Source organism: Vespa velutina, chromosome 1 (genome assembly GCF_912470025.1).
Source record: "Vespa velutina chromosome 1, iVesVel2.1, whole genome shotgun sequence".
NCBI lineage: Eukaryota > Metazoa > Arthropoda > Insecta > Hymenoptera > Vespidae > Vespa > Vespa velutina.
The window spans coordinates 6,475,867-6,503,388 of record NC_062188.1 but is presented as its reverse complement, the minus strand read 5'-3'; the positions used below and the strand labels follow the sequence as shown (position 1 = coordinate 6,503,388).

General features: G+C 29.8%; 4 protein-coding genes across 14 annotated transcripts; 1 reads left to right on the top strand and 3 right to left on the bottom strand.

The window, feature by feature from the left end:
* Positions 1–4,396: 4,396 nt before the first annotated feature.
* Positions 4,397–19,710, bottom strand: LOC124955686 (synaptic vesicle glycoprotein 2B-like). 10 transcript variants are annotated; one of them, XR_007102942.1, is made up of 13 exons: positions 17,890–19,337; positions 11,323–11,608; positions 10,373–10,520; positions 10,118–10,298; positions 9,691–10,012; positions 9,459–9,617; positions 9,268–9,356; positions 9,037–9,201; positions 8,836–8,955; positions 8,537–8,757; positions 8,289–8,451; positions 7,364–8,108; positions 4,397–7,258 (listed from the first exon to the last, which is right to left on the bottom strand). XR_007102942.1 is itself a non-coding variant. In XM_047510497.1 (13 exons), exons 2-12 carry the CDS (start codon positions 11,590–11,592, stop codon positions 7,928–7,930), a joined length of 2,019 nt encoding a protein of 672 aa, XP_047366453.1. In that variant the 5' UTR covers positions 11,593–11,608; positions 17,890–19,710; the 3' UTR covers positions 4,397–7,743; positions 7,891–7,927. The 10 variants fall into 10 exon arrangements, 9 of the variants coding, with proteins under 9 accessions (XP_047366453.1, XP_047366458.1, XP_047366444.1 ...); XM_047510497.1 differs by having other exon boundaries at positions 4,397–7,743; positions 7,891–8,108; positions 17,890–19,710; XM_047510502.1 differs by having other exon boundaries at positions 4,397–8,108; positions 17,890–18,196; positions 19,057–19,337.
* LOC124955718 (origin recognition complex subunit 4) lies at positions 13,373–24,621 on the top strand. Of its 2 annotated transcripts, none has more exons than XM_047510577.1 (6): positions 13,373–13,419; positions 21,912–22,140; positions 22,230–22,556; positions 22,635–23,132; positions 23,211–23,363; positions 23,432–24,621. In XM_047510577.1, exons 1-6 carry the CDS (start codon positions 13,388–13,390, stop codon positions 23,591–23,593), a joined length of 1,401 nt encoding a protein of 466 aa, XP_047366533.1. In that variant the 5' UTR covers positions 13,373–13,387; the 3' UTR covers positions 23,594–24,621. The 2 variants fall into 2 exon arrangements, with proteins under 2 accessions (XP_047366533.1, XP_047366542.1); XM_047510586.1 differs by lacking the exon at positions 13,373–13,419 and adding an exon at positions 21,002–21,703.
* Positions 18,662–21,668, bottom strand: LOC124955731 (E3 ubiquitin-protein ligase RNF113A). The gene is made up of 6 exons (XM_047510596.1): positions 21,507–21,668; positions 21,298–21,371; positions 20,940–21,140; positions 20,642–20,858; positions 20,374–20,566; positions 18,662–20,286 (listed from the first exon to the last, which is right to left on the bottom strand). The coding sequence occupies exons 1-6, from the start codon at positions 21,640–21,642 to the stop codon at positions 20,109–20,111; spliced, it is 999 nt and encodes a 332-aa protein (XP_047366552.1). The 5' UTR covers positions 21,643–21,668; the 3' UTR covers positions 18,662–20,108.
* LOC124955757 (putative ammonium transporter 3) lies at positions 24,201–27,522 on the bottom strand. Its single transcript, XM_047510643.1, has 11 exons — positions 26,637–27,522; positions 26,265–26,550; positions 26,044–26,201; positions 25,861–25,972; positions 25,582–25,787; positions 25,367–25,498; positions 25,179–25,274; positions 24,995–25,083; positions 24,824–24,913; positions 24,657–24,744; positions 24,201–24,561 (listed from the first exon to the last, which is right to left on the bottom strand). Exons 1-11 carry the CDS (start codon positions 26,770–26,772, stop codon positions 24,398–24,400), a joined length of 1,557 nt encoding a protein of 518 aa, XP_047366599.1. The 5' UTR covers positions 26,773–27,522; the 3' UTR covers positions 24,201–24,397.

Sequence of the window (27,522 nt, the reverse complement as noted above, 5' to 3'; positions counted from 1 at the left end):
AAATGATCAAAGTTATTGCCTCACCCTGTATATACACGTATAATATATACGGTGCGATTTCTCAGTGAGAACGAAAAAGGTGACAAATGGAATTCAAGCCGGCGCCCAAAATGCACGCCTGACAACATATCCTGGACCGCGAGGATTGTTTCTCTCCCCTTCCTTCCAGCACGTCCTCGAGGTAGATCGACGAGCACTATTCTGTCGTCCTAATTCCCGTAAAAATGTACGGGTAGGACCTGTAACAGAGATAGTTACCTAGTGTCGGCCTACTTATATATCCGTGAATGGCGCAAGCACGTGCATTAACTACATACAAACGCGAGTCGAGCGAGGTAAGCGGCCCGGTCGACAACGGCGACGTTCCGTTGTAGCTCGTACGACCTTCATAAAAACTCGTCGATCGAAGATCGCCGAGAATGCCGAGTGATAACTCATCGTCGTCTACGGGGTGGCAAATAAAAAAGTGGATGTCTATTCTCGCCAAAGCGATTACTACTATGCCAACGATAAATGAAACCGAAACGAGCAATAAATAAAAGAAGAAAGATTGCAACGGGAAGAGAAGAAGAAGAGGGATCTGTAAATATATAAAAAAAAAGAGAGAATTTCTTATTCTATAGGTGTATATATATATATAATTATTTAGAAAAAAATTAAAGGAAGGAAGGATATATTGCAATTACCTAAAAATGATAAAGAACAAAATAGTGATCAGTAATAGTAATAATAATAATAATAATAATAATAATAATAATAATAATAATAATAATAATAATAATAATAATAATAATAATAATAATAATAATAATGCAATATATAGAAAAAAAATGCAATAAGAAAGATCGTAAATTTTTTTGTAAAAACCTTGACTCGGTTGCAAATGATTGTACTGCGTCTCGAGATAGTCTTCATCCGACCGTTCGACGTGAAACTAGATTTGGCAAAAAGGTTGCAAGCTATGGTGGCCTTCTTCTTTGTGACGAATCGCGGGAGGTGATGGTTAATTTGTGAAAGAAAAAGAGAGGAAGGAAAAGAGAGAGAGAGAGAGAAAGAGAAAGAGAGAGAAGCACAGAGCGACTTGTAGGTTGAGCTTCTCCTTCTTTCCATCTTCCTCCCCCACCAGACGTTCCCATGGAAAGACGTTGGCCGGTCTCACGTGGTTTAACGCGCGCACATAGTAGAGATACGTATATATCGTGTGGGTTGCGCTCGCGAGCATACCTTGGCCTCCCGCGGTTCGATGGTTAGTGGTTAGTGCGCGCACAGGTTGCCGCGAGATCTGCGCGCAGAAGTTGCGCGTATTCTCCGTGACAACACGCGCGAGGACCAATCCGGTCTCGTTGGATCATATCGATCGCGGATCCGTGATTTTGTCTTTTACATCGGCGCTATTTTATCTTCGCACGCGACAAGTCTACTTATTTTTGCAAACGAAGAAAAAAATAATAAAAGAAAAAGAGAAATAACAGAAAGAAAGAGAGAACAAATATTGTGAGAAAAGAAAGTACCTATGTACGATCGCGAGTACAAACGATGCGAGTAGAATGAAATTCATACTCTTTCGAATACGTGATACCGTAAGTTTGTTTGTTTCGTTTGGAAAAATATAACAGCCTTGGTTTTTTCTTTTTTCTTTGTTTTGTTTTTGTTGTATTCGTAAATTATTGAGGATTATTCTCAAAAAACAATCGTCTCAAATAATTCCGAAGAAAGGATTAACAATTGGTGTGCTGATATAAATCCTTCCTTTTTGCGTCATAAGATTATCGCTATGTTTCTTTATTTATCTATCTATGAAACGAACTAATACTCCGTGAGATCCAGCTTCGCGAGTGTTTTTATCCGCTATGACGTCGTAAAATAAACGAGTTTCTTCCTTCTTCGTTTTCCTTTTGCTTTTTTCTCTCTCTTTGTATTTTTTTTCTCATTCCGCTCTCGATAGCAAAAGAATGTTATTAAGTTTAAAAGATAATTAAAAAAGCAAAAGATATAATTTGTAGAATATCAGAAGTAAACAATATTGATTATTTCTTTTTTATGCATATATTTTACATACTTGTATATTATACTTATTTACATAGTATGACATGTGTGTTGATACGCAACGCCAGGCAATCTTATATGCGATCGTTGAAGTCTCCTTCGAGAAGAAGTAACGCATGACCGTGCATCGAAATCTCTTGATCGAAACATCGTCGTTCAACGAATTCTCCTTTTCTTCGTCTAAAAAACTCTATATCGTCGTTTTTCTTGAATTGTTTAGTGACAAAATATGATTTTTTCTTTTTCGTGCTAGAAATGATATTCGTTCATGATTCTTTTAAAAATATCATTTATCGATAATCTTCATTAATAAGATAAAATATACATTCTTAAAGTTTTCCGCTGATCAATCTTACCGTGCCTATTACTTATATATTGTTTTCTCTCATTTGCTTTTTTTTTTGTCTACTTCATTTCTATCAAAACTTTCTAAAGAGGTATCCTGCAATCAGTGACGTAATAAAAAAAAAAAAAAAGAATCAAAAGCAGTGCAAGAAACGGATTAATAATAGCTAAGGTAGTTTATAATATGAGTGAAAGCAAGAAGAAGTTAAAGAAAGAAGAGAAAAAGTATTCCTAGAGGAAAGAGACCTCCATATTACGACTAGTACTACCACCAGTGCCACGAGAGAGGCGGGCGCATACCTGGTGATTTGAATACCAAATCAACCTCTCTTGTGCAATTCCTTTAGCTTTTTTTATTCCTTGTCCGTACGACCTTTTAACATTTACCTGCGTGCTTTGCGTATTTTTAGGCATGACACAATTTCCTTGCGATCCAAACCGACTAACCTCTGCTATAAAAAACAATTCTTAAATCTAATCAACTAAAACCGTATCACATGATTAATATTATCATTGCAAATATATTTACCCTTTCATCAATTATTTCATCAATTTTGCATATTATTTTATCCTAAACGTTTCTTAAAACTTCAGTAAATGCATTTTGCTAGTCTGTTAAACAAAACTAACCGAAGATTACGTATTCGAAAGATAATTAAAAAAAAAAAAAAAAAAAAAAAAAAAAAAAAAAAAAAAAAAGTAAAGAAAAATCGTTTCATAAAGTGCTACACAGTGCTTCCTTTTTATGCTCTTCATATATATAGAAGAGAGATTCAACGAATATCTGTACATAAATCTAACGAATATATACCTAGAGCTAATTTTCAAAATATACTAAAGGAGTGAAAAAAAGCACCGAGTAATTTGATTTAGCCTCTCCTAGGCTTTGTCTGTATGCGAAGGACAGAGACATAGCCTAGAATAGGTTAGGTCAGGGCTCGTTCGACACGGTCATCTTCGCTTCGTATGTTGAAGACACGCCCAAGGTCAAGGACAAGCTCAAGGTCAATGCACAATCGTCGACAACTAATCCACAAAATATTAAATAAGGTGTTGTAGTATATACGCGCAGGCGTACATTTTTTTTTTTATCTCACGAATATTTGCTATAACCAAACATTAATTTTATAATTTTACAACAATGAATTATATAATCTTCTCTGATCGATTTAAATATCTATTATAATCATAAGTTTCTCTAGCTTGCATAAATTAAAATGAATTCAACTGATGAATTTTAACTTACGGAAGTAATAAAATCATGACAAGAATTTTATACAATCGCCGTATATGCGATTCTCGTTTGTATAAAAGCATTGAGACAGTGCTTGATGTAAGTGGCGCTATCTGTAAACATTTGCATCATAAAAGTGTTCCATATAGAAATTTATATTACCGACGATGATATAAAAAATTTTCTAGCTTATCGACTTGGCATTCTCATTACATGAGAACAATTAACATTTATTAATACTTATTTTGTAATTAAAAAAGACTGGAAAATCAAAATAAGCATACAACTTGATAAGATGTAATTAAATTTTATCGATGATAAAGACGGTAAATATTACAAATAATTAACTATATAAAAGTATTTTATATATGCATTTTTCTTTTCTTTGTTTTCTTTTTTGATAAAATAAATGTTTAAAGATAATTAATGTCACGCCATTTGTAAAATCCCATATATACACAATGGTGATAAACATTAACAATATTATAAACCAATTAGTTGCCATATTTATAAGGATAATATTTTCCATAATGGCGTCGGCCATTTAAAATATCATTACTCTTTTAAAAACGATCAATCTATTGTAATTAAATTGCTTTATTTCAAAACATATATACGTATATATTATGTAGAACGTATATATATAATACGTACGTATATATTATATATACGTATATATTATATACGTATATATTATATACGTATATATATATATATAGAATCAATGCAGAAATAGCAATTGTGCGATTGTTTAAGAAAAACAAATAACAAGACGATCAGTTTCATTTCATTTTAACTCCATTACATTCAATTTTTTTATAATAATTTACGCTGATTTCTGCAAAAAGATTAATCTTATTGACTACATTTTTTTTTTCATTTGAGAGAAATTACTTGGTTGTAGAAATATAAGCTGACTATTTACGTTTATATAGGTATGTAAATTCTACATTTTTCGCAAGAATATAATTATTTGAAAATTTAATCGATGATAGTTTAATTGTTAAAAGAAATACATGAGTATAATTTGAGAGCTCGTTATAAATATGACCAAAAGATTACAATATCGAAATTTACACTTTCGTAGAAGCAACGTGTATAAAATGTTAATTAACAACGCATATTATCATTTTCATTAAAACCATATAAAATTAATTAATAACGTATTTTTAACATAATAGATAATTAATAATTATTAAACAAATAAATTCTTAATTTGATTAAATACTGATTGGATGATCCGCCGAATATACTTGCATTTGCTATTACAATGCATCTTTAATTAATCGAATTTAAAAATTTGATTGCGTTGTTATTTACAAAATTTTTCGTTAACATTGGAAAATTTTTTTATCAATAATCTACTAATCTCGTTGCAATAGAACAAATGTTATGAATTCTATCATTCGATTAATGTATTGCAATTAAATATGATAATCCTTATGCAATAAATGAATATCTTAAAATGCTTCTAAATATTATTCAACAGATAATGCAAGCAAGATAAAATTTTTAAAACCAGCATTTTTGGTCTACTTACACTGCTATTATTATTTAGATATGTACGCAAAGTCTTAATTTATATTTATTAACTATTATAAACTTGAAAGTACAGTCTCTTCGCAACGCACAGTGATTATCAACTGATCCTGATTTTTCAGTCTATTTTAAATAGGTATATGACAATTATCGACGTAAATGCATTTATATGAGTTATTATGATTAGAATAACAGAGTATGAATATTTTCAACATAAACCTATTATTGCACATAGCAATGTAAATAATATGTTATTTGCTATGATTTGTACAATTTATGGCTCTTTCTCTTATTTATTTGCTGTTAATATTAACAAATTATTTAATCTTTTTAACAAATTAAAATATTTAATAAATATTAACTGATACAACATATCGACCGGTTGATAATCTGACTGTGTAAAAAAAGAATATATATGTATTACTAACTAATCCATCTTACTAAAAAAAATATCTAAAATGTAAATTTAAGAAATATCATACCAGTAAATTTGAAGATCGTTATAAATTCCAAAATTTATCCCATGCAATTACTGATATGTATTTCTATGTATTCTGATTTGCAGCCTAATTGAAAATCTATTCATCTATAGTGCTAGCACATAAGTATGATATGTTAATAAAAGTATATTATTCTATAGGCAATGATAAATTTCAATGATATAGCATCGATTTAATTGTATGAAACTGCATGTGCCAATTAAAAGGAATTCTGTATTTTATTTTTATATTCTATACTTGTGCTAATATTAAATGTTTTAATTATATTCATATACACAGCACAAGCTTCACGACCAGGTTCAGAATGGTAATATATGTAAATAGAAATGAATTTCATGACTAAAAGAATATGATTTTGAAAATAATATTCCAAGAGTAAAATGGAATGTTTAAATATTTATCTTATTAAATATTTATTTCCATATCATGACAATACCATTTGAAAAACCAGGTCCAGTATAATAATCTCGCATAAATTACAAGACAACAATTTGATATGAAAAAATTCACTAACCATGATGGGACGTAAATGTCTAGTTTTCTTTGTCTCAATAAATTTCTCCGAATACTCGATGAAATATTTTAAGTCCTCACACCTAATAGAGTATTATTATTTTGTTCTTGACAGGCTGATATTCTTATAGCCTAGAAATAATGTGTACTGTTTCCAAGGAACCTTATTTTTTTTCGTATGTCTTTGTTATATTTCATACCAATTGATTATAGAGATTGCAAAATACAAATAACTATAAAAGTAATTATCATGACTCTATTATAGAGTATTTGTTGATATATAATTTATATATATTCCGAAAAAAAAAAGAACATTCTATTACATGTGCATCTATATTGGACAATTAGAGACATTTCATTATTTAACACATCATTGCTTTTAATAAAGATTAAATTGACTAGAGGCAATAATCTCTTGAATTTATACTAACAATGCTGATGACTGAAATCTTTAGCTAAAAATTTAAGATTTATGCGGCAGCGTTTATATTATATTGATAATGCCTCTTGATTACTTTTTACTAATCTTTTGCTTACATAGCTACTATGAACTAGTAATCGGTATGAAGCGGAAGTACTGGATATACACTTTATATTTTTCATGGAGAACTTTGCTGTATGTAAACTTCTGTTCAATAATAATCTTCCATCATACAACTCTTTTGGCATACTAGAAATAACAGTTTTCAAAAAAAAAAAAAAAAAGAAAAAAAAAAGAAAAAAAAAAAAATCATATCTATCCACGTTTCATATGACAAATATGAAAAAAATCTCATGCAAATGTTAGAATTTGTCTTTTCATTTATATGCTTCGCTGCAGAATAAAACACTGCAGAATTTCCAATATTGTACAATTTTGTTTGTTTGACTAGTGAAATTAAACATTCCTCATGCATCTTATTTGCATTCAAATATATTTCATAATATATCGTAATATTCAGTATTTAGTGATTCATTATTTCTCTTTTTTTCTCTTCTAACTCGGTGAAGTGTTATGTTTTAATGCTCAATTAATTGTATTCATTAGAATTGACACATTTCGCAAAGAATCCCTTAATAGAACACTCCTGTCAATATATGCCTGTAAATAGCATAATTTTATACATCATTGAGCTATTGAAACTTTACCTTAGTATTTTCTTAAGGACTGTTATTAACTTCCAACTCTTTATGATAATTTCCTTACGTCACTTGGATTTATAACTTTTCTGTATTTAAACTTCTCTCTTCTTTACACTTTCCAACATAGAAAGTTTCATTGATCTCTTCAATGCACATACATACGGTACACACACACTTTACTTCACAGAAAGTCTTTTCACTACCGTTCAAAAATTTCCATTAATTCTCTGTGCGCTTTAGTTCTTCAAATATTTGCATATACAACATACACACACTTCGTTATAGCTTTAAGATATGTCACTTTGTACGAAATCTGGATTACAAAGAAAGAAATATCTATTTCTTACCATATAATGGACTTTGTAAAAACAAATTTTTTACAAAGTGCTTTTCAATGTTCCACACTATGCTCAAATTATTTTCTCCATGTTTTCATTACTATATCTTTAAATTTCAATAAAATAATTATTATATTATCATAGTACATGTTAAAAATTGTTTTTACATTAATACCAAATGTTGATACTAATAATCACAAGTACCAATGCGTTGCACTTATAACTCCTGTTTATATATTCTACTTCTATTTACCATTCTATCTTTCATGTTGTATTTAACTGTGTGGTATTTATAAAAATACCGAATGAGTGTGAGGCAAATCCAAAGTTGTAATACTAGCTATGAGCAATGTCGAAGCAGTAAGCAATGCTGGTGCAACTAAAGGTGCACCAATTAATGTTTGATAAGTTATAGTCCCTATGAGACCCGATATTCTTATGACGGCTGCAATAAAGCCAAAGCCAGTGCATCTGTATAAATAATTAATAACTTTTTATAATATATTTCATTATATATCAGAATATTATCATTCAATAAATCTACAAGTATTTCGTTTCATTGATTTAAATAAATAATTTCACATCCATTTTAATTACTTTTCAATCTTACTTTTCATCAAGTTAATTATGAAAAAAAGAAAAAAAAATTACCTTAAATGTGTAGGAAAGCTCTCAATTGTAACCAAAATAAGTGATGTCCAGGCAATTGTAAAAACAGCTATAAATCCTCCTTCAAATCCTAAAACTGCAGAACTATTTGTACCAACTAATATTAGGCAGAGTGCCGCAACAGAAGAGAAAAATAAAGAGATCCCTATGTACATAGGAAAAATAAATCATTAATATTTTTAAAGTATATCACATTCTCTAAAATAGTGTAAATTAAATATAAAACAAACCTATCATTTTTGGTCGTTGTAAAACTGTAAGTGCAAGTCCTGCTAATGTAGCTGCAGGTATAAAAGCCAATTGCGCAACTAGATGACCATGTAATGCTTCTTCAATATAAATATTATAATCAAGATCAAGAGTTGGACATGGACCACTAAGACTCAGCTTTGTATTGTTACGTAATTCACATCTTGTGAAAGCTTGGGATGACAGATCTGTATCTATAAATCTTTGAAAAACACATATACATATTAAAATATTTAAATGTTATGATATACCATCTAACATTTTTATATAGTAAACATACTTTGAATGCACAATAATACTGTCTGTAAAATGAGTTTTACTAGATTTTATACTGCTAAATTCTACAAACTGGAAAGTACAATTGTCAAAGTCAACATGACTGAGTACTATTTTTGTAAACCTAAAATATAAAGAAATTTTTATATATAATATAAGACATTTAAATATCTAATTCACCATACATTTTGAAACACCGACTTACTTGCAATATGAAAATGTTGAATCTTTATATTGGCAATTTTCCATAGAACCACTAAATATTTCATTATTATAATCTTTCCCAACAAATTGTACAGTATGAGCTTCATACTCTGTAGCTCTTATAAGTTTAAGATATTCTGGACACCATACCATAAGACCATATAAACTTAAACAAAAATGATACTAATTAAAAATGTCCAGAAAAATATGGATTAAAAGAACAAAATCTTACCCAAATGATGCAGTTGACCAAATAAGTAAAAGCACTAAAGTTACACGTAAATGTGGTGCTGCAAATAATTCCAGAAAGGAACTCCAAAACTAAAGATGTAAAAAATATCATATTTTGTATTGAAGATATAAAAATCATTGTAGTTTACTTTTATACTTAAGATTAATTAATGACCATGCAAATTTATTTACCATTTCAACTGAGTACATTATATCTGCCAAAACGCTAGTATGAGTACTAGGTGATGGAGGTGCCAAACCACGTGGCCGTTTAGTTGGAAGTTCTAATTCAGAGAGTTGGTACTGTGCACCTGCAGCCCCTTTTCGTGCATTATTCTTTTTATATATTCTCTATATTAAAAATATAGGACTGAAGTATATATAAAAAGCCAAAAAATATATATTATAACAATTTTATGACTACCTGATAAACCATCATAGCTTCAACATCTCTTCCTGCCTCAACAAGATATCTTGGACTTTCTGGTAGAAAGATGAGTCCAATAGTAGAACATAAAGCAGGTAAACAACATAATAATAGAAAACGATGCCAGGCACTAAAGTGTTCCTTGTTTTCCAGGACAACCATCTCTCCAGTTGTTGGTACAATTGTCCATGCTAAGAGAGCCGCATACACGCCACCTAATGCTCCTGTTGCTACAAGTATGCCGGTCCATCGACCTCTGCTCAATCTTGGACAACACTCTGCGAGATATGCAAATGCTAAAGGAACAGATCCTCCCACTCTATAATAAGATTTAAATGTATTTTTCAGTATAAATAAAATATATCAAAAAATCTATTATAAAAATGAAATGAAAATATAATACCAAAAATATATTTGTGCTCACCCAATTGCTGAACAGAATCTTGCTGTCATAAAAGTACCATATGTTGGCATAAATGTAGCTACACCACTAAATAAAGCATGTACCGACATGGCTGATAATAATGATCTATGCCTTCCGATTCTGTCTCCAAGACCTCCCCAAAATAATCCTCCCAGTGCAAGACCCATGAGAGTAATATTGGCTACGATATATAAATATTTTAATTAAATTATTGATATTAACAATAAAACAATATGGAATATAAATTTTACTAACCAAGCCATCCTTTTTCATTATCTTCAATACATAGTTCAACTTCAGCACTTGGTAATATATATGGGACAACAAAAAATTCAACAGTATCAGCAGCTAAACTTAGACCTGTACACAATGTTGCTAATAATTGGAAGTAACCAACGCCAGCCTAAAATGAAATGATAATATTATAGAAAAAAAAAAAAAAAAATAAAAATAAAAAAAAAGAAAGAACTTAAGCAACGTTCACTTTTAATATTAATAAAAAAACATTCACTTCTGAAAGGAACTATGCAATTATTTTCAATGTAAACGTATTTTAAATCAATTATATAATGATAGAATAAGTAAACACAATATCAACAAATTTCTCTTCGTATTTATTATATATAATTATTCTACCAAAATTATATATAATTATATGATATCCTTGTAATTCACGTAAAGATATTTACTGGGATATCTTGTAAATAACCATCGATCCTTCGTGATGTATATCTTGTTTTAACGATTGATTCATCTAAAACTTCGTCCATATCGTAATCACAAATTTGACGTCTAATAAAATGAAAATTCTATATATTATTTTTACGAATAAACTAAAACGAATCGGCAAAAGACGATGCCGTTCGGTCTTGAACATCAGTTTTGTTAATCCATTATTTCGATTTGATTGTGTTCATTTTAGTTCGTTCACCCGACAAGAAAAAAAAATAAAAAGAAAACATGCAGCATCCCGCTACACTGTTCGTATTTATTCGTTTCTGTTCGTATTCATTCGTAGCTCTTTGTCCTGCTCTTAAAAAGCCAATGAAAGAAGAGGGATAGAGTTTGTTGATTCGTTATTGGTTGAAAGCCAATCAACAATGCTCTATTGGTATTTTTGAATAAGATAAACAAAAAAGTCGAGGAAAAACTAAAGAGATATATAATAGAAAAGACAAAAGAATTAAAAAATATCCTTCTTTTACCTGCTTTATTGCATCCTCATGAAATTGTGCGAGGAGCGTAGCATCTGCCGTTGAGTCGATCAAATCATGCTCGGCGGAATCGGCCGAGGGGGCGTTAGCGGTGGCATTGGCCGAATTAGCTGTTTGTGTCGTCATTTCTTCGGTGTAAAGGCCACCCCTAATATTCAAGGAACGATCTCCAGTTCCGGTTATCGTCGCACCACCACTGGAGGACGTTACACCACCCCCGCTGCCAACGAGCCACTGGCTTTCCTCCTCCGATGGGGGCATTACTGCCACAACTCATCTGAAAAAGTGTATCATCCAACCATTTTGCCTTCATTCCCATTTAAAAAAAAAAAAAAGAAAAAGAAAGAAGATACAATATTATCTATCCTTTCTCTCTCTCTCTCTCTCTCTCTCTCTTGATTCTTTTTTTATTCGATTATGATAATACGAAAGTCTGTTAGTGAAATTAATGGAGTAAAAAAAAAAATCGAGTCTAAAAAAAATAGCATTAAAATATAAATTCGTAAAATTGATATGATAATATACGGGAATCACAGTAAGTAATCAATAGATAAAATTGGTGAAAGTATTAAATTAATTCGATGTTACGTCACTCATATCTTCCTATATCGATACCATGCTTACGTATATTACGACTTAATGCATGTTACGTATTTAATACGGCAGTCAACCCTATCGTGTGCTTCTCCACATCGATTAGCATTAGCTTACGTATGCGAATCTTTTCTCTCTCTCTCTCTCTCTATCTCGATAATATCTCTTGCACGTAAATGTCGCGCGTATTTACGTTCCTTGCGCACGCGAAAGCGTGACGCGTTTCTCTCGTAATGGCATATATGTTATACATAACTACGTGCACGAAAGACACGTGTCAACCTTGCGTCAATGCCGAGTAAGCGAACAAGCAAGCAAATAAGCAGGCAGGCAAGCAGGCTGACGAAAGGACAGAGGAGGAGAAGGGGACAGATGTCTGTCGATGTCTAGCTTTAAAATCTATATTCTTTATTTGTTTAATCATATTAAATTCTTATCGCACAGTAATATTTTTCAAAGGTGATTTATTATTCTAATACCAATCGATTAATGACGAAAGTGGTGATTTTATATATATACATAAAAAAAAAATTAAAAAAATATACATATAAAATATCTGAATTATTATTGGAATAGGAAAAAATTTATAGACAAAACCTATAGACAAAATTTGCTATATGAAAGCTTTACAAATTTCACCTCCTATGGTAAAGTTCTATCGTAATTTTTAAATCACTGTAAACACTTGACGTACTTGACATACTCTTTGTGTCAAACAAGTAAAACTCGTCTCTCTCTTTCTCTCTCTCTCTCTCTCTTTGTTTATTCGGGTCAATAAGAATTTGTGTAAATCAAAAAAGGGAAGACCAAATTGACGTAAAACGTAGCTGGGCGCTTTATCGATATTTTTATCGGATGTATGTTATGTATATATACAATTTAGATCCTCTCTTCCGAGACGAATAAAGGTTACACGGGCGATATAATTGAATTGACCTATGGCATAAAAGGAATAGAGAAAAGAAATTAACAAATGGCGCATGCTCAAGGTGCTAATTATATACATCGCTGTGTATTATAATCGCGAGATATAGTCGATAATAACTAACTTTTTTTTACATTGAAAAAGTAATAACAATGAGTATACTCGTCATGCTAAACTATTCTATTTTATGCCATTTAATAGCTATTTAAATATGAAATCGTGATTACCTACTTTTTTGCATTACGAGTATATTTGCTATAACATAAAAAATATTATCATTTCTTCATGAGAAATATATCCATAATTAGCAGGTCAAACAATGTATGCAATATATATATATATGTATGTGTGTGTGTGTAAATTGACGACATTAATTTATAACGAAGAATACCAGAACGCGACGAAGCTATTTTTGAATGTCGCGCAGGAGTCTTACCCTCTTTTCTTAAAGCTAGTAATGACCCGGCAAACGTGCACGTCTCTCTCTCCTCAGTGAATGCCTTTTCAGTAACGAAGAAACTCGTCAAGTCCGTATAAATGGAAGTACAAGGTTGTTTGACATGGCCGAAGTGAGTGCAATAGAAATAGATAATTCAAGGGGGAAAAAAAAAGGAACGGATACTTTGTTCGCATATCTTATTTATCAATGGATGCACTATAGATATCATTGAGATAGTATCAAATATGTATACATAGGTATGTGTGTGTATGTGTGTGTGTGTGTGTGAGTATATATACATTCACAAATTTGATATTAAAAAAATTTATTTTTAAAATATTTTTGAACATTGCAAAATAATAATGTATACGTATTATCGATTACATATTACAGGATAGAAATAAAGAGATAATTTAAAATATGTGGAAAGATTCTAGACATAGTATTGTCGTTGAATTTTAAGATCGGCAGAATCAAACTATTTGAGAGAGAGAGAGAGAGAGAGAGAGAGAGAGAGAGAGAGAGAGGAGAGAGAGAGAGAAGGAGAAGGGGAGAGAGAGCATGCAGAGATCAAGTAGAGATGACAAAAATAGGTGGTACGACGCATAGTGTACGAGGCTATCTAATCCCCTATATACGGAAGTCGAATTCCAGTTCGTTACTCATACATTTAAGTTTCCATCGTCGGAAAAGTTTCAAGCGTAAAGACTATCTCGTCTGTTTGCTTGTTACTGGCAATAGTAATACTTGTATACTGCGATCGATAAAGAGTAATGTATACATATATGCATATGAGTAAATATATATAGAAGTGTACTGAGTAGAGGACAGAAAAAAGAAAAAAAGTAATAGATAACAAAAAAGAAAAAAAAAATAAAGGAAAACGATTAATTTATTCTAGAAAAGGTTTTTTCAAAATTTTATTTTTAGAAGAATTATCATTTTAAGATGGTTACTTTTGTTTGGATTTGAAGATTCTCAAAACATGTTCCACGGAAACCTGGAGTTTTATAAAAAAAATTTATTGGATTCCGGAGATCAAATTATTTTAACAGTCAAATTTAATATTATTCGCATTGGAAATGGTATGCATGATTCGACAGACATCTACATCATAGAGAAACGTTTCGCAACTTTGTTATCGTGCAGCTTAATACATTTGGTTGCAATGATATCCACTACCCAAATTTTTATAATATACAATTTTTAAGAACCTAGTACACTAGAGTCGCTATATATTATTTTTAAAATTCGACTGTTATTACAATTTCTACAGAAATTTTGTGGAAATCTTTCATAAATTATCTAATCACTTTTTTTTTCACTTTGACGTAAAGCAACTGTAACCATTTCCCGGCTCATTAATCTCTTAATCAGAAATACAACTTCAATAGGCATGCTGACATTTTTCGTTATGGTGCTTTAAAAATTAATCTTTATTCAGCATTACGTTCTATTTCATTTTTTACTATTCTATTTCATTTTGTACCTATCTCAAAGCTTCTTAGTAGAAAGATATTTTGCCGATTATATTTCCAACAACAATTCAAAAGCAAACGTAATCAAAAGATTCATTCGGTGTTATTTGAAAAATTTGAGGAAAGGATCGATATTCTGGTGTTTCCATTATAACGTTATTTTGTGCAACCCTCAATGTTTCAAAGAATGTCATACAGGAAAATAATTTCATATAACTTCGTTTTATTAATTCTTTTATATTTGAAATGAAAATTTTTTGCTTTAATATATTTTATTAAAATATTTTTCATGAACAAAATGTTTCTCTTCCCTTTTCATACTTTAGACTCAATATAATAAAATTGCCTTTGTGAAGAAAGAGAACCCCATTGTGAAATGAATTATTTTAACACGAATAAAAATAAATTCCCCTGTTATAAGGTTAAAATTTTAGCACGGCCTACACGTTAAGAAACACTGTTATAGAGGATTTTATGATCTTTGAAAAATTTTCTGCGGGTTCCACAACAACAAAAATTTGGGAATACCTAATTTAGACATTAGATATTAGATATAAATTAAAATCTTACTATTATGATTTAATCTTATCTAATATAAATAATATTAATATATTTTTTTTTTTGTATCTATTAAACATTTTTTTTTACTTTCTATATAATTGCATGAAAATTGCATAAAAAAAAAAGTTGAAAATTGAAGAAAACATTTACAAAACTATATATGCACATAAGAAAACATTTATGTATTAATATCAATTATTATTATCTTTTTGCTATTAGTATTATCATTTGTATAAAGTGAATATTTTCTCTTATTTTTTCCTTTTTATTATTATTCTAATATTATTATTTTGATTATATAAAAATAATTTATATTTTAATTTAATTTTATTTAAAAAAATAAATTATATTTTTATATAATAAAAATAATATTATTAAGATAATATTACATAAATTAGCATCTTTATTTTCGAAAAGGATAAAGCTAAAAAAAAAATTGAAAATAAAATTAATGTTAAGGAAAATAATAAAATAAAAAAATAATCAAATATAAAATAACGATGGTAACGTTGATAACCGACGATAAGATAATGATGATGATAATAATATGCTGAAATGAAGTGGGAACAAACTTCAATCTCAATTTCTTCTTTAATTTCAACATTAACGTCAACATCAACTTTCATTTCAACTACAATATTTTTCTTTAACTTCAACTTCACCTACTCCTTTTTTAACTTCGATTTCTTCTTTAACTTCACTCTCTTCTCTAACTTTAACTTCTTCTTAATATTAATCTTCAATACCTTCTATAACTTTAATCTCCTTTTGCAACTTCACTACTTTACTCTCTTTTTTAACTTCAATTTCAATACGCATGCGAACGTACATACCCACGTACACATAAAAAGTATTATATCCGTTACAAATTCAAGAATATATTTTACAATCGACGCGTATTTACATATCTCTCTATCACGGTAGTCCGATAAAAATCGATGATGAAACATACATAGTTGTACTATGCACGCCCTCTATAAATTTTCTAAACTCGATTACTTTGACATATATCGATCATTAACAATAATAATATCTAAAACTTCGTATGATTTTGTAAGATATCATTGTAGGCGCAAATATTTAAAGAGTCACAAGAGCGATAAAAAAGTGTCGTTGGCCAATGATATCTTTTATCTTCTTCAATGTCAAAATAGAAAGAGATAGAACAATAAGAAATAAGAATCGAATAGAATCATTTTGGAGAGAGAATTGATATTCCAATAAATTTCTTACGAACTTTGATGATCGATCGATTTTGAACAAAAAAAAGGGGGAGGGGAAATGAATGCAAGGAAAAAAAAATAAAAAGATTAAAAAAGAGAATGAAAAATAGCGCATGACATTGGAAAACGCGACGCGACGTTACATGCGATGCTTTGCGCGTAATAATCCGATAACCTCCTTGTTTTAAACCAAGCTCCCCCTCATTTGCTAGCGACGCTATCAAATATGCCGGTCTTCGTTCCTCGTCAACGATAAGCATTATATAGAAGCGCATTCATCTCTTCTTCTTTATGTTAGATTTGTATATTATATGTATGCATATTACATATATGTATACATATGTTCGTTCAAATTTCGATTTATTACAAAGATCGTTCTATTTAAAATTTATACGTCTCTCTCCTCTCTCTTTCTCTCTCTCTCTCTCTCTCACACACACATACACACACACCCAGAAATACACGCATGCACGCATGAATATACACACGTACGCGCGCGTTCATGTATAACACTAACTCAATCTTCTTTTTAAATAAAAACTCATGCTTCCACCTGTGCAATTACGACAACGCGATAAACTTTGACTCAATGATACTAAACAGTTGTCACTTGTGTATATGTTCTTTATACGTTCTTTCTATTTATCACGACACACTCGATCACTTTTCTTAACGTTTCTCGATCATTTTATTACTGTTATATATTGACTATACTTTTTCTTTCTTATTTGTTTTTCTTTAAAAATAATAATAACATTTATGAGAGAGACAAATTTAAGTTTTCTTCGACGATCTACATATAATCAATACAATAAATTATTAATGTGAACCTGATCAAATCGAATTGTCATTGAAATGTCATTAACTGTCAAAAGGAAAAAAGAAAAAAGAAAAAGAAAAAAAAATTGTTTTTCTACTTTACTCGATTGATTTCAGTAAAAAAAAAAAAAAAAAAAACAAAAGAAAAGAAAAAAGATAATAAATGTGTTATCGTACTAATATCCATAATCGTTCATCATATATATATATATATATATATATATATATATATATCTCGATACATTCATTTATTTTACTTTATTAACGCACACTTGTAACTCTTGCTTTCTGATTAGACATACAATGAAGAATATATATATATATATATATATACACACACATACACACACATATACACATTCATAGATTTGTATAAGAATAAATATTTGTAAAAATAAGATTGAAAGTATTATGAAAATTTCTCTATATTATTCGACTTCGCGTTTAAAAATATAAAAATGATAATAATCGAATAAAATAAAATATATTAAGACAATTTTTGATTTGAGTTATTCTTACCTGGTTAATAAAAAGTCGTCTTCGCGGAAACCGGCACCGACACGTAACTATTTTCTTCTCTTTCTCGTTCTCTTTCTCTCTCTCTCTCTCTCTCTCTTTTGTCTTCTTCCTTTTGGACACTACCTCTCTCTCTCTCTCTCTCTCTCTCTCTCTCTTTCTGTCACAAAACAGAAGCGCGTATGACTCTATCGTTGATCAATTCCACTGTCTTCGTATAACACACTTTGATCCTTCACACACACACACTCCTTTTTATCGATCGACAATAAAACTTAACTCCAACGTGAATGTTCTTCTTTTTAATCACCTAATGGACCGAACATGATTTTACCCACCCTTATTTCTAATTACAATTCTACGATATCGGTCATTGTATCTTGTAATAATTTACACTCGCACTTTTATATATCTTCGTCGAATTCGATTGTAACGATAAAAGAACAAAGAAGACCAGAAAAAAAAGGGGGAAAAAAAAAAAGAAAGAAGGTAAGAAAGGAAAGGAATACGAAACGATAATTCGATGAAATAAGTAACACGAATATTATATTTTAATCTATCGAAAAATTACGTTACATTGTTACGTGAAAGAAAGTCCCTTATTGATATTTCGAAGGTCGTTCTCCGTCCGATCATTGTCCTACCTCAAGGCATCCCTGTTGTGCAAGGACAAAAACTTTTCTACTAATCGAGTTAAGAATTCTCTTGCATTCTTCTCTTTTTCGTTTTTAAACTCGGTTTTTTCTTTCCTTTCGTTTGAACAATTTTTCTTTTCTTTTCTTTTTTTTTTTTTTCTTTTGTACGTCGTCGTCGTCGTTTTCTACAATCTTTTCTTGTTTAAACACTTGTCTTAACACTATCCTTCTTTCACTTCATTCTTTTTTACACCTTGTCTCTTTCGGGAATTAATTTATGAAAGGGTAGGTAGAATGCTGATAATATACGGATGATATATACGAATGCGAGAAGGGGAGAGAGAAACAGAGAGAGAGAGAGAGAGAGAGAGAGAGAGAGAAAGAGAGAGAGAGAGAGAGAGAGGGGGAAAGAGAGAGAGAGAGAGAGAAAGAGAGGGAAAGAGATAAAAAGCCCTTTTCTCCCTTTGTTAACAGCTACGAGCAAAACTTCCAAGTTTTTATATCGTAACACGATGATACAACGATGTCAGCATACTTTGGCTTATTCTTCGTTTCTCCGTAAAAAGCGATCGACTCGCTGACATTTTCGCGCTACGAAGGAAACAACAAACTACGTGCGTATCGATTTGACGCTACGCCTACGAGAACGACGAGATCACCTTCCTGCCCGTCCAAGGGGGAAAGAGTGAATGTGTAAGAAAGAGACGGAGAGTGAATGTGTAAGAAAGAGACAGAGAGTGAGTGAGTGAGTGAGTGAGAAAGAGAGAGAACTCTGGCGCCCTCCCGTTATCCCCACCAGTCAACTCAACGCTTTCCCCTCTCTACGGCTCACCGTTCAATGTTCAAGCAACAATTTACGAAAAGATCGAAAGTTCATCGAAATAATTCTAATTATATCGACAATTTTCATTTCAAATTAACAAAAACAATTTTATTCCAATTTATACTTGATCAATTAACAAATCGATTTCTTTTTCCACTTTCCAAAATCATTCAAAATAATCCTAGGCGTTTTCACCGCATTGTTCGTTTTTAGTTGAGAGCCAAGTAGTATCTTGAATTCATAGAATACGGATGAATCATCGTCTTTGGCTCTGCGCTAAAGGTTTAATTTCGACTTACCCGAAAGTCGCTATTGCCCTTCTGCCAGAATACGATATGCATATTTCGTAGAAAATTATTTTTTCAATTCGATTGATTTTTGTGAATATCTATTCATTTAAATAATCGTTAAAATAACACGTTAAAATAACAATATTTATGCACGTTTTAATATGCATCAACGATAAATAAAAAGCATCCCCTTTGAGTAATAAAACTTTTTTCTGAAGTTTTTATTTGGATAAAAGTTTCTTACCATGGAATGCTAATTCATTATTTGAAACTTTATGTCAGAGAGACGTATATTTCTTTTATAACTATTAATTTATAGCTATTAAACTTTGTTTATGAGGATAGGCGATATAACTACGCATAAAAATCCTTATTAAAAGCATACATGTACGTATGTATGTATGTATGTATGTACGTATGTATATATATATATATATATATATATATATATATATATATATATATATATTCCCATTAATCATCAGACATACTATCCTCCTCTACAATTTTTTCCTTTTCCTCTAATTTAGTTCGAGCAATTAACTCTTTAGCTGGATTAAAAACACCATTAGTCTGTACATTGCAAATGTAACACCTTGTAGTCTTCTTGTAATGTTCTAAAGCACACTTTTCACAGAAATAGTGTTTACATCTGTAAAACATATAATTATTTAGTTATCTCATTAATAATTTGAGATATATAATTATTAATTTGATCATGAAATTTTAGTATACATACTTTGTAACAATTGGATCAGTGAAACTGTTTCTACAAATGAAACATTTAAATGGCAAAGATTCTTCATCGCTATCTATTTCATATTTCTTGTCATCTTCGTCTCCACTGTTGTTATATTCTCCAGTAGCTGCCTCTCTTTCTAATTGCCATCCAAGTTTATAATCGGAACGATCGTGAAGAAATTTACAACTGTCTGTAAATAATAATACAATTTTATACATAGTGGTTAATCGGATTATAATTTAAATTAATAGCAGTTCTTGCTAACCTCCAAAACCACAAAATCCAGTTTCTTTATAATCTTTGCAGATATCTGGTTGATAGTCCCATCTAACAGTTGCCCTGAGATTAGCTGGAGCGCGGATTGGTCCTTTACGAACCATACCGCTGGATGCATTTCCTGCTGCAGTATCTCTTTTTTTATAATACTGTGCATAATTATTAAGACCTCTGTAAATTTTATCATCTTCTTTTCCTTCAAGCTCCTAAAAAATATTACATCAATCTATTTACAATATGTTGATAATTATAATAGGTTCTTTAATTCAATAGAATTTAAAAATTACTTCATTAATCTTCTGAGCCTTCTCAAATAAAGCTTGAGCATCCTTGTCCTTTTCAGTTTCTGTTTCCAAAACGGCAGTTGCTCCCTGATCGCTTGGCCCTGCTGGCATAGGTGTCCTGTTGCTTTTATAAGAAACAGTCACACTATCATCTTCGCTACTGTCGTCATTGACAGATTTGTGATGATATCGCTTTGTGTTTGTCTGTAAATCACTATGATTATACAATTTCCTACTTCTTATTAGAACAAGAGCTTAATAGAAGAATTATTTTTTAAAAATTTTACTGGTGTAATGTTAGTACGTCGTTACATCGGATAGAGATTAACTATAGAGATTTATCTTTTTGGTGTTTACTTACACTTTGTCTCATAGGATTACGGTCATCGTACTTTTTTTCTTTTTTAACAACCGTAGTTTCATCTTCGCTACTTTCTATAAGATAAAAATTTGAAATTAGAACGATAGAACGCACATAACCTATAAAGCAGTTAATTGAATTTACGTAATAAAATTAAAAAATTCTTAAAGCGATCTGAAACTAATGTTTAGTCTTTTATATACACTTACCATTGTCGTCAAGTCCTTTACGCTTTCTTGATACTTTACTTCGTATTTTCCTTTTTTTAAATAAAAAAGTACAATTCTTTTTGTCTGCCTCTTGCTGCACGTCTTCCATATTTGTTTTGTAAACAACTTTGGTCATACGTCTTTCTAACCCGGACGCCACTTATTTTATTTAGTTAATATTTTCAAAAGAACTTAGGGTATGTATTTCCAATATTCTATATATAGTGATAGTGTTAATCATAAATGGGGGGTTAACTTATTCATAATTAAATATATCTCTTGCAATTTTTCTATGTATGCGGTACTCTTACTAGGTTATGTTATGTTTATCTATATATACTTTATAATGACAGTTATAAACACTGTATAATTAAATATACTTAAACCTCTATTTAATATTTGTAGATTCTTTAAAGTCATGAGTAAGAAGAAAAGTATGGCAATTGATTTCCAAGATAACATGATATTATTAACAAGAAAATATTTAAAACGCAAAATAATGTGCCCTGAAACAAAATTTAGACATCACATTAAAGAACGTTTACACGTGTTGGATTTATTGAAAAGAACAGTTGAAATGGGTGAAAGTAATTCTGCATTACTAATCGGTCCGAGAGGCAGTGGAAAAACTACAGTATGTATTTTCATATGTATATTCCTCATATATTTATGTGGGTGATAGTGAATCCTATAGTTTTTTATGGATATCTATGCATTTTTTAGCTCATCAACAGTGTCTTAGTAGAATTGTCCACTTTGAAGTTTTTTAAAGACAATGCACTAATAGTAAATCTGCATGGTTTAGTACATACCGATGATCGTATAGCATTAAAAGATGCTACGCGTCAAATGCAATTAGAAAATGTAGTAAGTGATAAAGTCTTTGGCACATTTGCAGAAAATTTAAGTTTCCTATTAGAATGCTTAAAGTCTGGAGACAAAAAACACACTAAGCCAGTCATTTTCATACTAGACGAGTTTGACTTATTCTGTGCGCATCATAATCAGACTTTATTATATAATCTTTTTGATGTTGCTCAGTCTGCACAAGTGAGTATAAATAAAAATTTTACACAGACATTCATCGTAAAAAAGAATCTTTAAAAATATTTATAAATAATTTTGTAGGCTCCTATCTGTGTATTGGGTATAACATGTAGATTGGATGTTATAGAACTTCTAGAAAAAAGAGTTAAATCAAGATTTTCACATAGGCAAATATTTCTTTTTTCTGGTGACACGTCATCCCCTGAACAACCAGCATCTGCTTTTGATGATCGTTTAGAACTTTTTCAACATCTTCTTAGTTTACCGGATGATGAAAACGTAAATAGAATAGAGCAACAATATGATGACTGTACAATAGATCCACATTTTGGTTCAATGTGGAATGAATATATTAAAAGTTTAACTAGTAATGTTACAATGATAAACTTGTTAAAAAGAATGTATCAGATTGATATTAGTGAGAGAAGTTTCAGAAATTTTTTAGCAATTGCTGTTTCAACATTATCCGAGAAACATCAAAAATTAGAAGTAAATGATTTTGTAGAAGCAAGTAAAATATTTTCTCAGGATGATAAAATATTAATGCTTGAAGGTTTATCCGTACTAGAAATGTGTTTAGTAAGTAGCAATATTATAGGAATTACAGATTAGATAGATTAACATAAAATAAATGATTTTAAGAAACAACCCTTGCAGATCATAGCAATGAAACATGAAACAGAAATATATGATGGTGAACCATTAACTTTTGAAAGTATCTACAATCGATATGTTAAATTTACAAATCAAAATTCTTTTATTCACTCTGTTCAAAGACCAGTTATTATGAAAGCATTTGAACATATTAAGGTAAGATATTATATTAAATAAAATATTATAACGATTACATCGCAATACGACCTGTATACATTTTCTAGAATTTAGAGTTTATAGTACCTGTAAGTAATACAAATACAAGAATCGAAAAAGAATATCAAAGGTATAAATTTTCTTTGACATCTCAACAAGTAATGGATGCTGTCAAAAATTATCCGGGACTTCCTACAGAAGTCTCCCAATGGGCATTAAGCAGTCTATAATGAAAATGTGATATTCTAAACAATTTCACATATGCTAAGACTTTTCAATCTGTAATTCCATTGTATTTTTATGTACCGTACATGTTGTTTCCTTTAGTAAACTTGTATCATGTAAAAATCATTTCTTTACAAAGAAAATTAAGACGGTATGTGTGATATGTTAATGTATTATTCGTATTAACATATTTTATCAATGTACATTCTTGTTTTATATTTCAGAATGACTTTAAATAACTAATACGATATTTCAACTTGTTTGTTTCTTAGAGATCAATTTTTTCTCATAATACATATCAAATATTATCATATCTAAAAATTGTAAATATATTTTATGTTTATCTCTTTGTCTAACAATAAGAGTTCTATCAAAGTCTTATGAAATATATAATTGTTGTAATTTACCAGTCAATTCCTGCCACAAAATTCAACATAAAACGTCCATTATAATCGAACGTGATAGTTAAATTATATGTAAATCAACAAATTTTGAAACAGGAAAAAAATATTTTAATTTGAAGTATAAATAATTGTTATAATTATATTATTTTTACAAATTTCACAAAAATAATTATGCAAAATCGTATAGAGTAAGTACTACGCGAACTTTGTTCTTCCCATTTATTAATATGTGTAATTGATAATTATATTGTAGTTAAGAATGTGAAAAAAAATTTGAATATTTATTACAGAATGTGTACTGGTTGTGTATGTTGCCTTGAAGCATATATGAGATACACATCAAAAATGTTCATACATTTTTAATAAATTTATATTCACACGAGAAAGATTTATTTTAACTATTTTTTAATCAATCCATGCTAATTGTGGTATATTTTTTATAGATGTTGCAGAATTTGTTACTGCATGTATCGGTGAATTCAAAGATTTTTTTTTAGTACGTAAATTATTAATATTTATCAAATTTCTATACCTTTTACGTTTGTTTTTTGAAATGTATAAATTATGACCTATTGTAAATAATAATATATATAAGAGAAATAAATATGAAATATATATATGATCAATTACATATACTTGTTTTCATTTTGTATTTTTTATTTACCTGGATTTATTCCAACAGGATGCACTTTACTTAAAGTATCAACTAATGTAGAAGAATCAAAAGCAGACATTGCTCTGCTCACTCCAATCTAAAAATATGTACATGTAATATAAAATATTAATAATTTTAAATATTATGTGTTAATTATTTGTCTCATAGAAGCAAACCTGTACGTGTCGTATTCTATGTTCTACTAAATCAGCACCAAGTAATTCTTCATCCTCTTTCATTCTTATTGGTAAGATTTTATCAATTAACTAAAATATACATTTTATCTAAATCTAATCTGAATAAAAATAGCTAACTGAATTTAAATCGTTCAATTTTTTACATCTTACCCACAGTAATATTATGGAAGAAATAAAACTCCAACTAATCAAACATAATACTGATAAACACTGTACACCTAACAGATACCAACCTCCACCTAAATAAAAATTTATTAATTTATTTAACTTATTTCTCTCTCTGTTTTTTTAATATTTATAAAAATTTCATAACAAATATATATGCTGTGCAAACCCTTGAATAAACCACTTCTACCACTGGTAGTGTCTAGAGGATATGGATTATCAGCGAACAAACCAATAGCTATAACGCCCCATATTCCACTTGCTCCTAATATAAATATCATAATAATATAAAATAGATAAAGTATAGTGCTATGGTGTAATTTTATAGTGCAATTTTTGTCATTAACATAAATATACCATGTGTAGCAGATGCTCCAACAGGATCATCAATGTGTATTTTATCTAATATCGGCATTGAAAAACAAGTAATAAATCCACCTATCATCCCTATTATTATTGATTCCCAAGCACAATACAAAAAACATCCACCTATTAATAAAACACAAAAATTAAGAATTTATTATTTTAAATTCAATATTCCTATATTGATATATTTGTTTTTTTTCATCAACCTGTAATGGCAACCAATGCACCAAGAATTCCATTTATTTGACTCAAAATATCAATTCCATTTGGATTAGTCAAACTAAATCCAAGGCCAACTAAACCACCACCTATACTTCCCATCATTGTAGAAACAGCTGCTCTCGCAGCATATTGCCAACGTTGACCACTTACACCATATGTACTGCCACTGTTAAATGCTAGCCATCCCCACCTGTTATGACAAGTATTATGTTTTATACAAAATCATTTGAAAATTATAGATATAGATTAATGCTTATTATTACCATAGTACGAACAACCCCATTATAGCATTTACAGGACAGCCCAAAGGTAAAGGATCTATTCCAGAGTCATATCTGCCTAGTCTTGGTCCAAGCATTATAGCACATGCAAGAGCTATATTTATATAATATTATAACATTTATTAATAATCTTCTATATTTTTTCTATTATATAATATACTTTACCTGAAATTCCACCAACGAGATGTACTGGCCCTGATCCAGCTATATCAACCACACCCAAAGATTTTAAAAATCCATGATCACCCCATACCCACCCAGCTGGTATACAATATACAATTGTATTTAAAAAAGAGAAAAGGCAATAAGCTTTAAAATTACATCTGTAAATAAGTACATAATTACATTTGTATCATAATTTGTATTAAATTATAGTGTAGAAATACCGTTCAGCCATTGCACCGCTAACAATAGTTGTAGATGTTGTAGCAAAGCTTAATTGAAATAAAAATGCAGCACAAATGGGACCCATAAGTTCACTGCCTACAGGTGGATCAATTAAAAAACCTCCACTACCAATAAAAAAATTAGTGGGTTTATTTATACCAAAACTCATGCCAAATCCAAATATCCAATAAGTTAGTCCACCAAGAACTATATCTACCACATTTTTCATCATTATATTGACTTCATTTTTTAAAGAAACACATCCTGATTCTAACATACCAAAACCTACACCAATTTATTTTTTATAATTATAGATGCTTCTATTTTATATTAGCTTTATACTATAACTTTAAAATACAATAATGATTTACCTGTTTGCATAGTGAAAATGATAAAAGAACTGGTAACTATCCAATTACAATCTTCTTGAGTAAGATTGTAAATTGAACTTGTATATTCATAAATAGTACTGTTAGTAATATTGCGTTCATAATTATCTTCTTCCATATTTTAAAAAGATTTATTTCAAAGCACAAGAAGAAAGACTACTTTTCACTTCTAAAGGAATAACAAAGTAAAATGCCTTCAGGAAAAACAAGTTAAAAATTCAAAAGGTATGGACAAACACGTTAAATATTAATGAGATCTCCCTAAGTACAGTTGCATGTTTGAGGTAGAATGGAAACAGGAAATGAAATAAATTCATTCAAAGAGCATGGTCATAAAACCTATTGAGTTTTCAAATCAATCTTTTTTAATCTTTTTTTATTGGCCCACATCCAGCCGTTACATAAAATTTTCCACCTTACCACATAGATAGCAATTTCTTTTTTTTCATTATTAACTGAAATAACATCAAATCATGTAAATATAATAATACTAGCCTAAATACAAGAAAATTATATCACATAGCAAGTTTAAATATTTTGTTTTGAGAAGATTTTTAAAATACATTATACAAGATCATTTCTATCTTGTTAAATTCAATTTTTATATGATTGTTAAAGTGCACTAAAAACACCAATAATTATAAAAAGAATCAATAACACGATACAAATAATATTTCTTTTCCATAATTACTTCCTAATTTTTAAAATATCGCACGACATAATATGAGCGATAAAATAATTAGCGCTGATATATTTTTTGTTATTTTATTTTTATAATTTTGCAATTGATGTCAATAGTAAATATTGAAATTAAAAAATAAAGCACTGTCATTTTCATTAGAGAACCACATCAAATTTTTCAAAGAAG

Coding starts and splice junctions, on each gene's coding strand:
- LOC124955686 (XM_047510497.1), bottom strand. CDS start 11,592: ATGCCCCCATCGGAGGAGGAAAGCCAGTGGCTCGTTGGCAGCGGGGGT. Junction 9,618..9,690: donor AAGCTATGATGGTTTATCAG/GTAGTCATAAAA, acceptor TTTTTAATATAG/AGAATATATAAAAAGAATAA. Junction 9,202..9,267: donor TGGTCAACTGCATCATTTGG/GTAAGATTTTGT, acceptor TTTTTGTTTAAG/TTTATATGGTCTTATGGTAT.
- LOC124955718 (XM_047510577.1), top strand. CDS start 13,388: ATGGAAGTACAAGGTTGTTTGACATGGCCGAA. Junction 13,420..21,911: donor GGTTGTTTGACATGGCCGAA/GTGAGTGCAATA, acceptor TAATATTTGTAG/ATTCTTTAAAGTCATGAGTA. Junction 22,141..22,229: donor GAGGCAGTGGAAAAACTACA/GTATGTATTTTC, acceptor TGCATTTTTTAG/CTCATCAACAGTGTCTTAGT.
- LOC124955731 (XM_047510596.1), bottom strand. CDS start 21,642: ATGACCAAAGTTGTTTACAAAACAAATATGGAAGACGTGCAGCAAGAG. Junction 21,372..21,506: donor TAAAGGACTTGACGACAATG/GTAAGTGTATAT, acceptor TTTATCTTATAG/AAAGTAGCGAAGATGAAACT. Junction 21,141..21,297: donor GTAATCCTATGAGACAAAGT/GTAAGTAAACAC, acceptor AGTGATTTACAG/ACAAACACAAAGCGATATCA.
- LOC124955757 (XM_047510643.1), bottom strand. CDS start 26,772: ATGGAAGAAGATAATTATGAACGCAATATTACTAACAGTACTATTTAT. Junction 26,551..26,636: donor CATTTTCACTATGCAAACAG/GTAAATCATTAT, acceptor AAATTGGTGTAG/GTTTTGGTATGTTAGAATCA. Junction 25,275..25,366: donor TGGAGCATCTGCTACACATG/GTATATTTATGT, acceptor TATTTATATTAG/GAGCAAGTGGAATATGGGGC.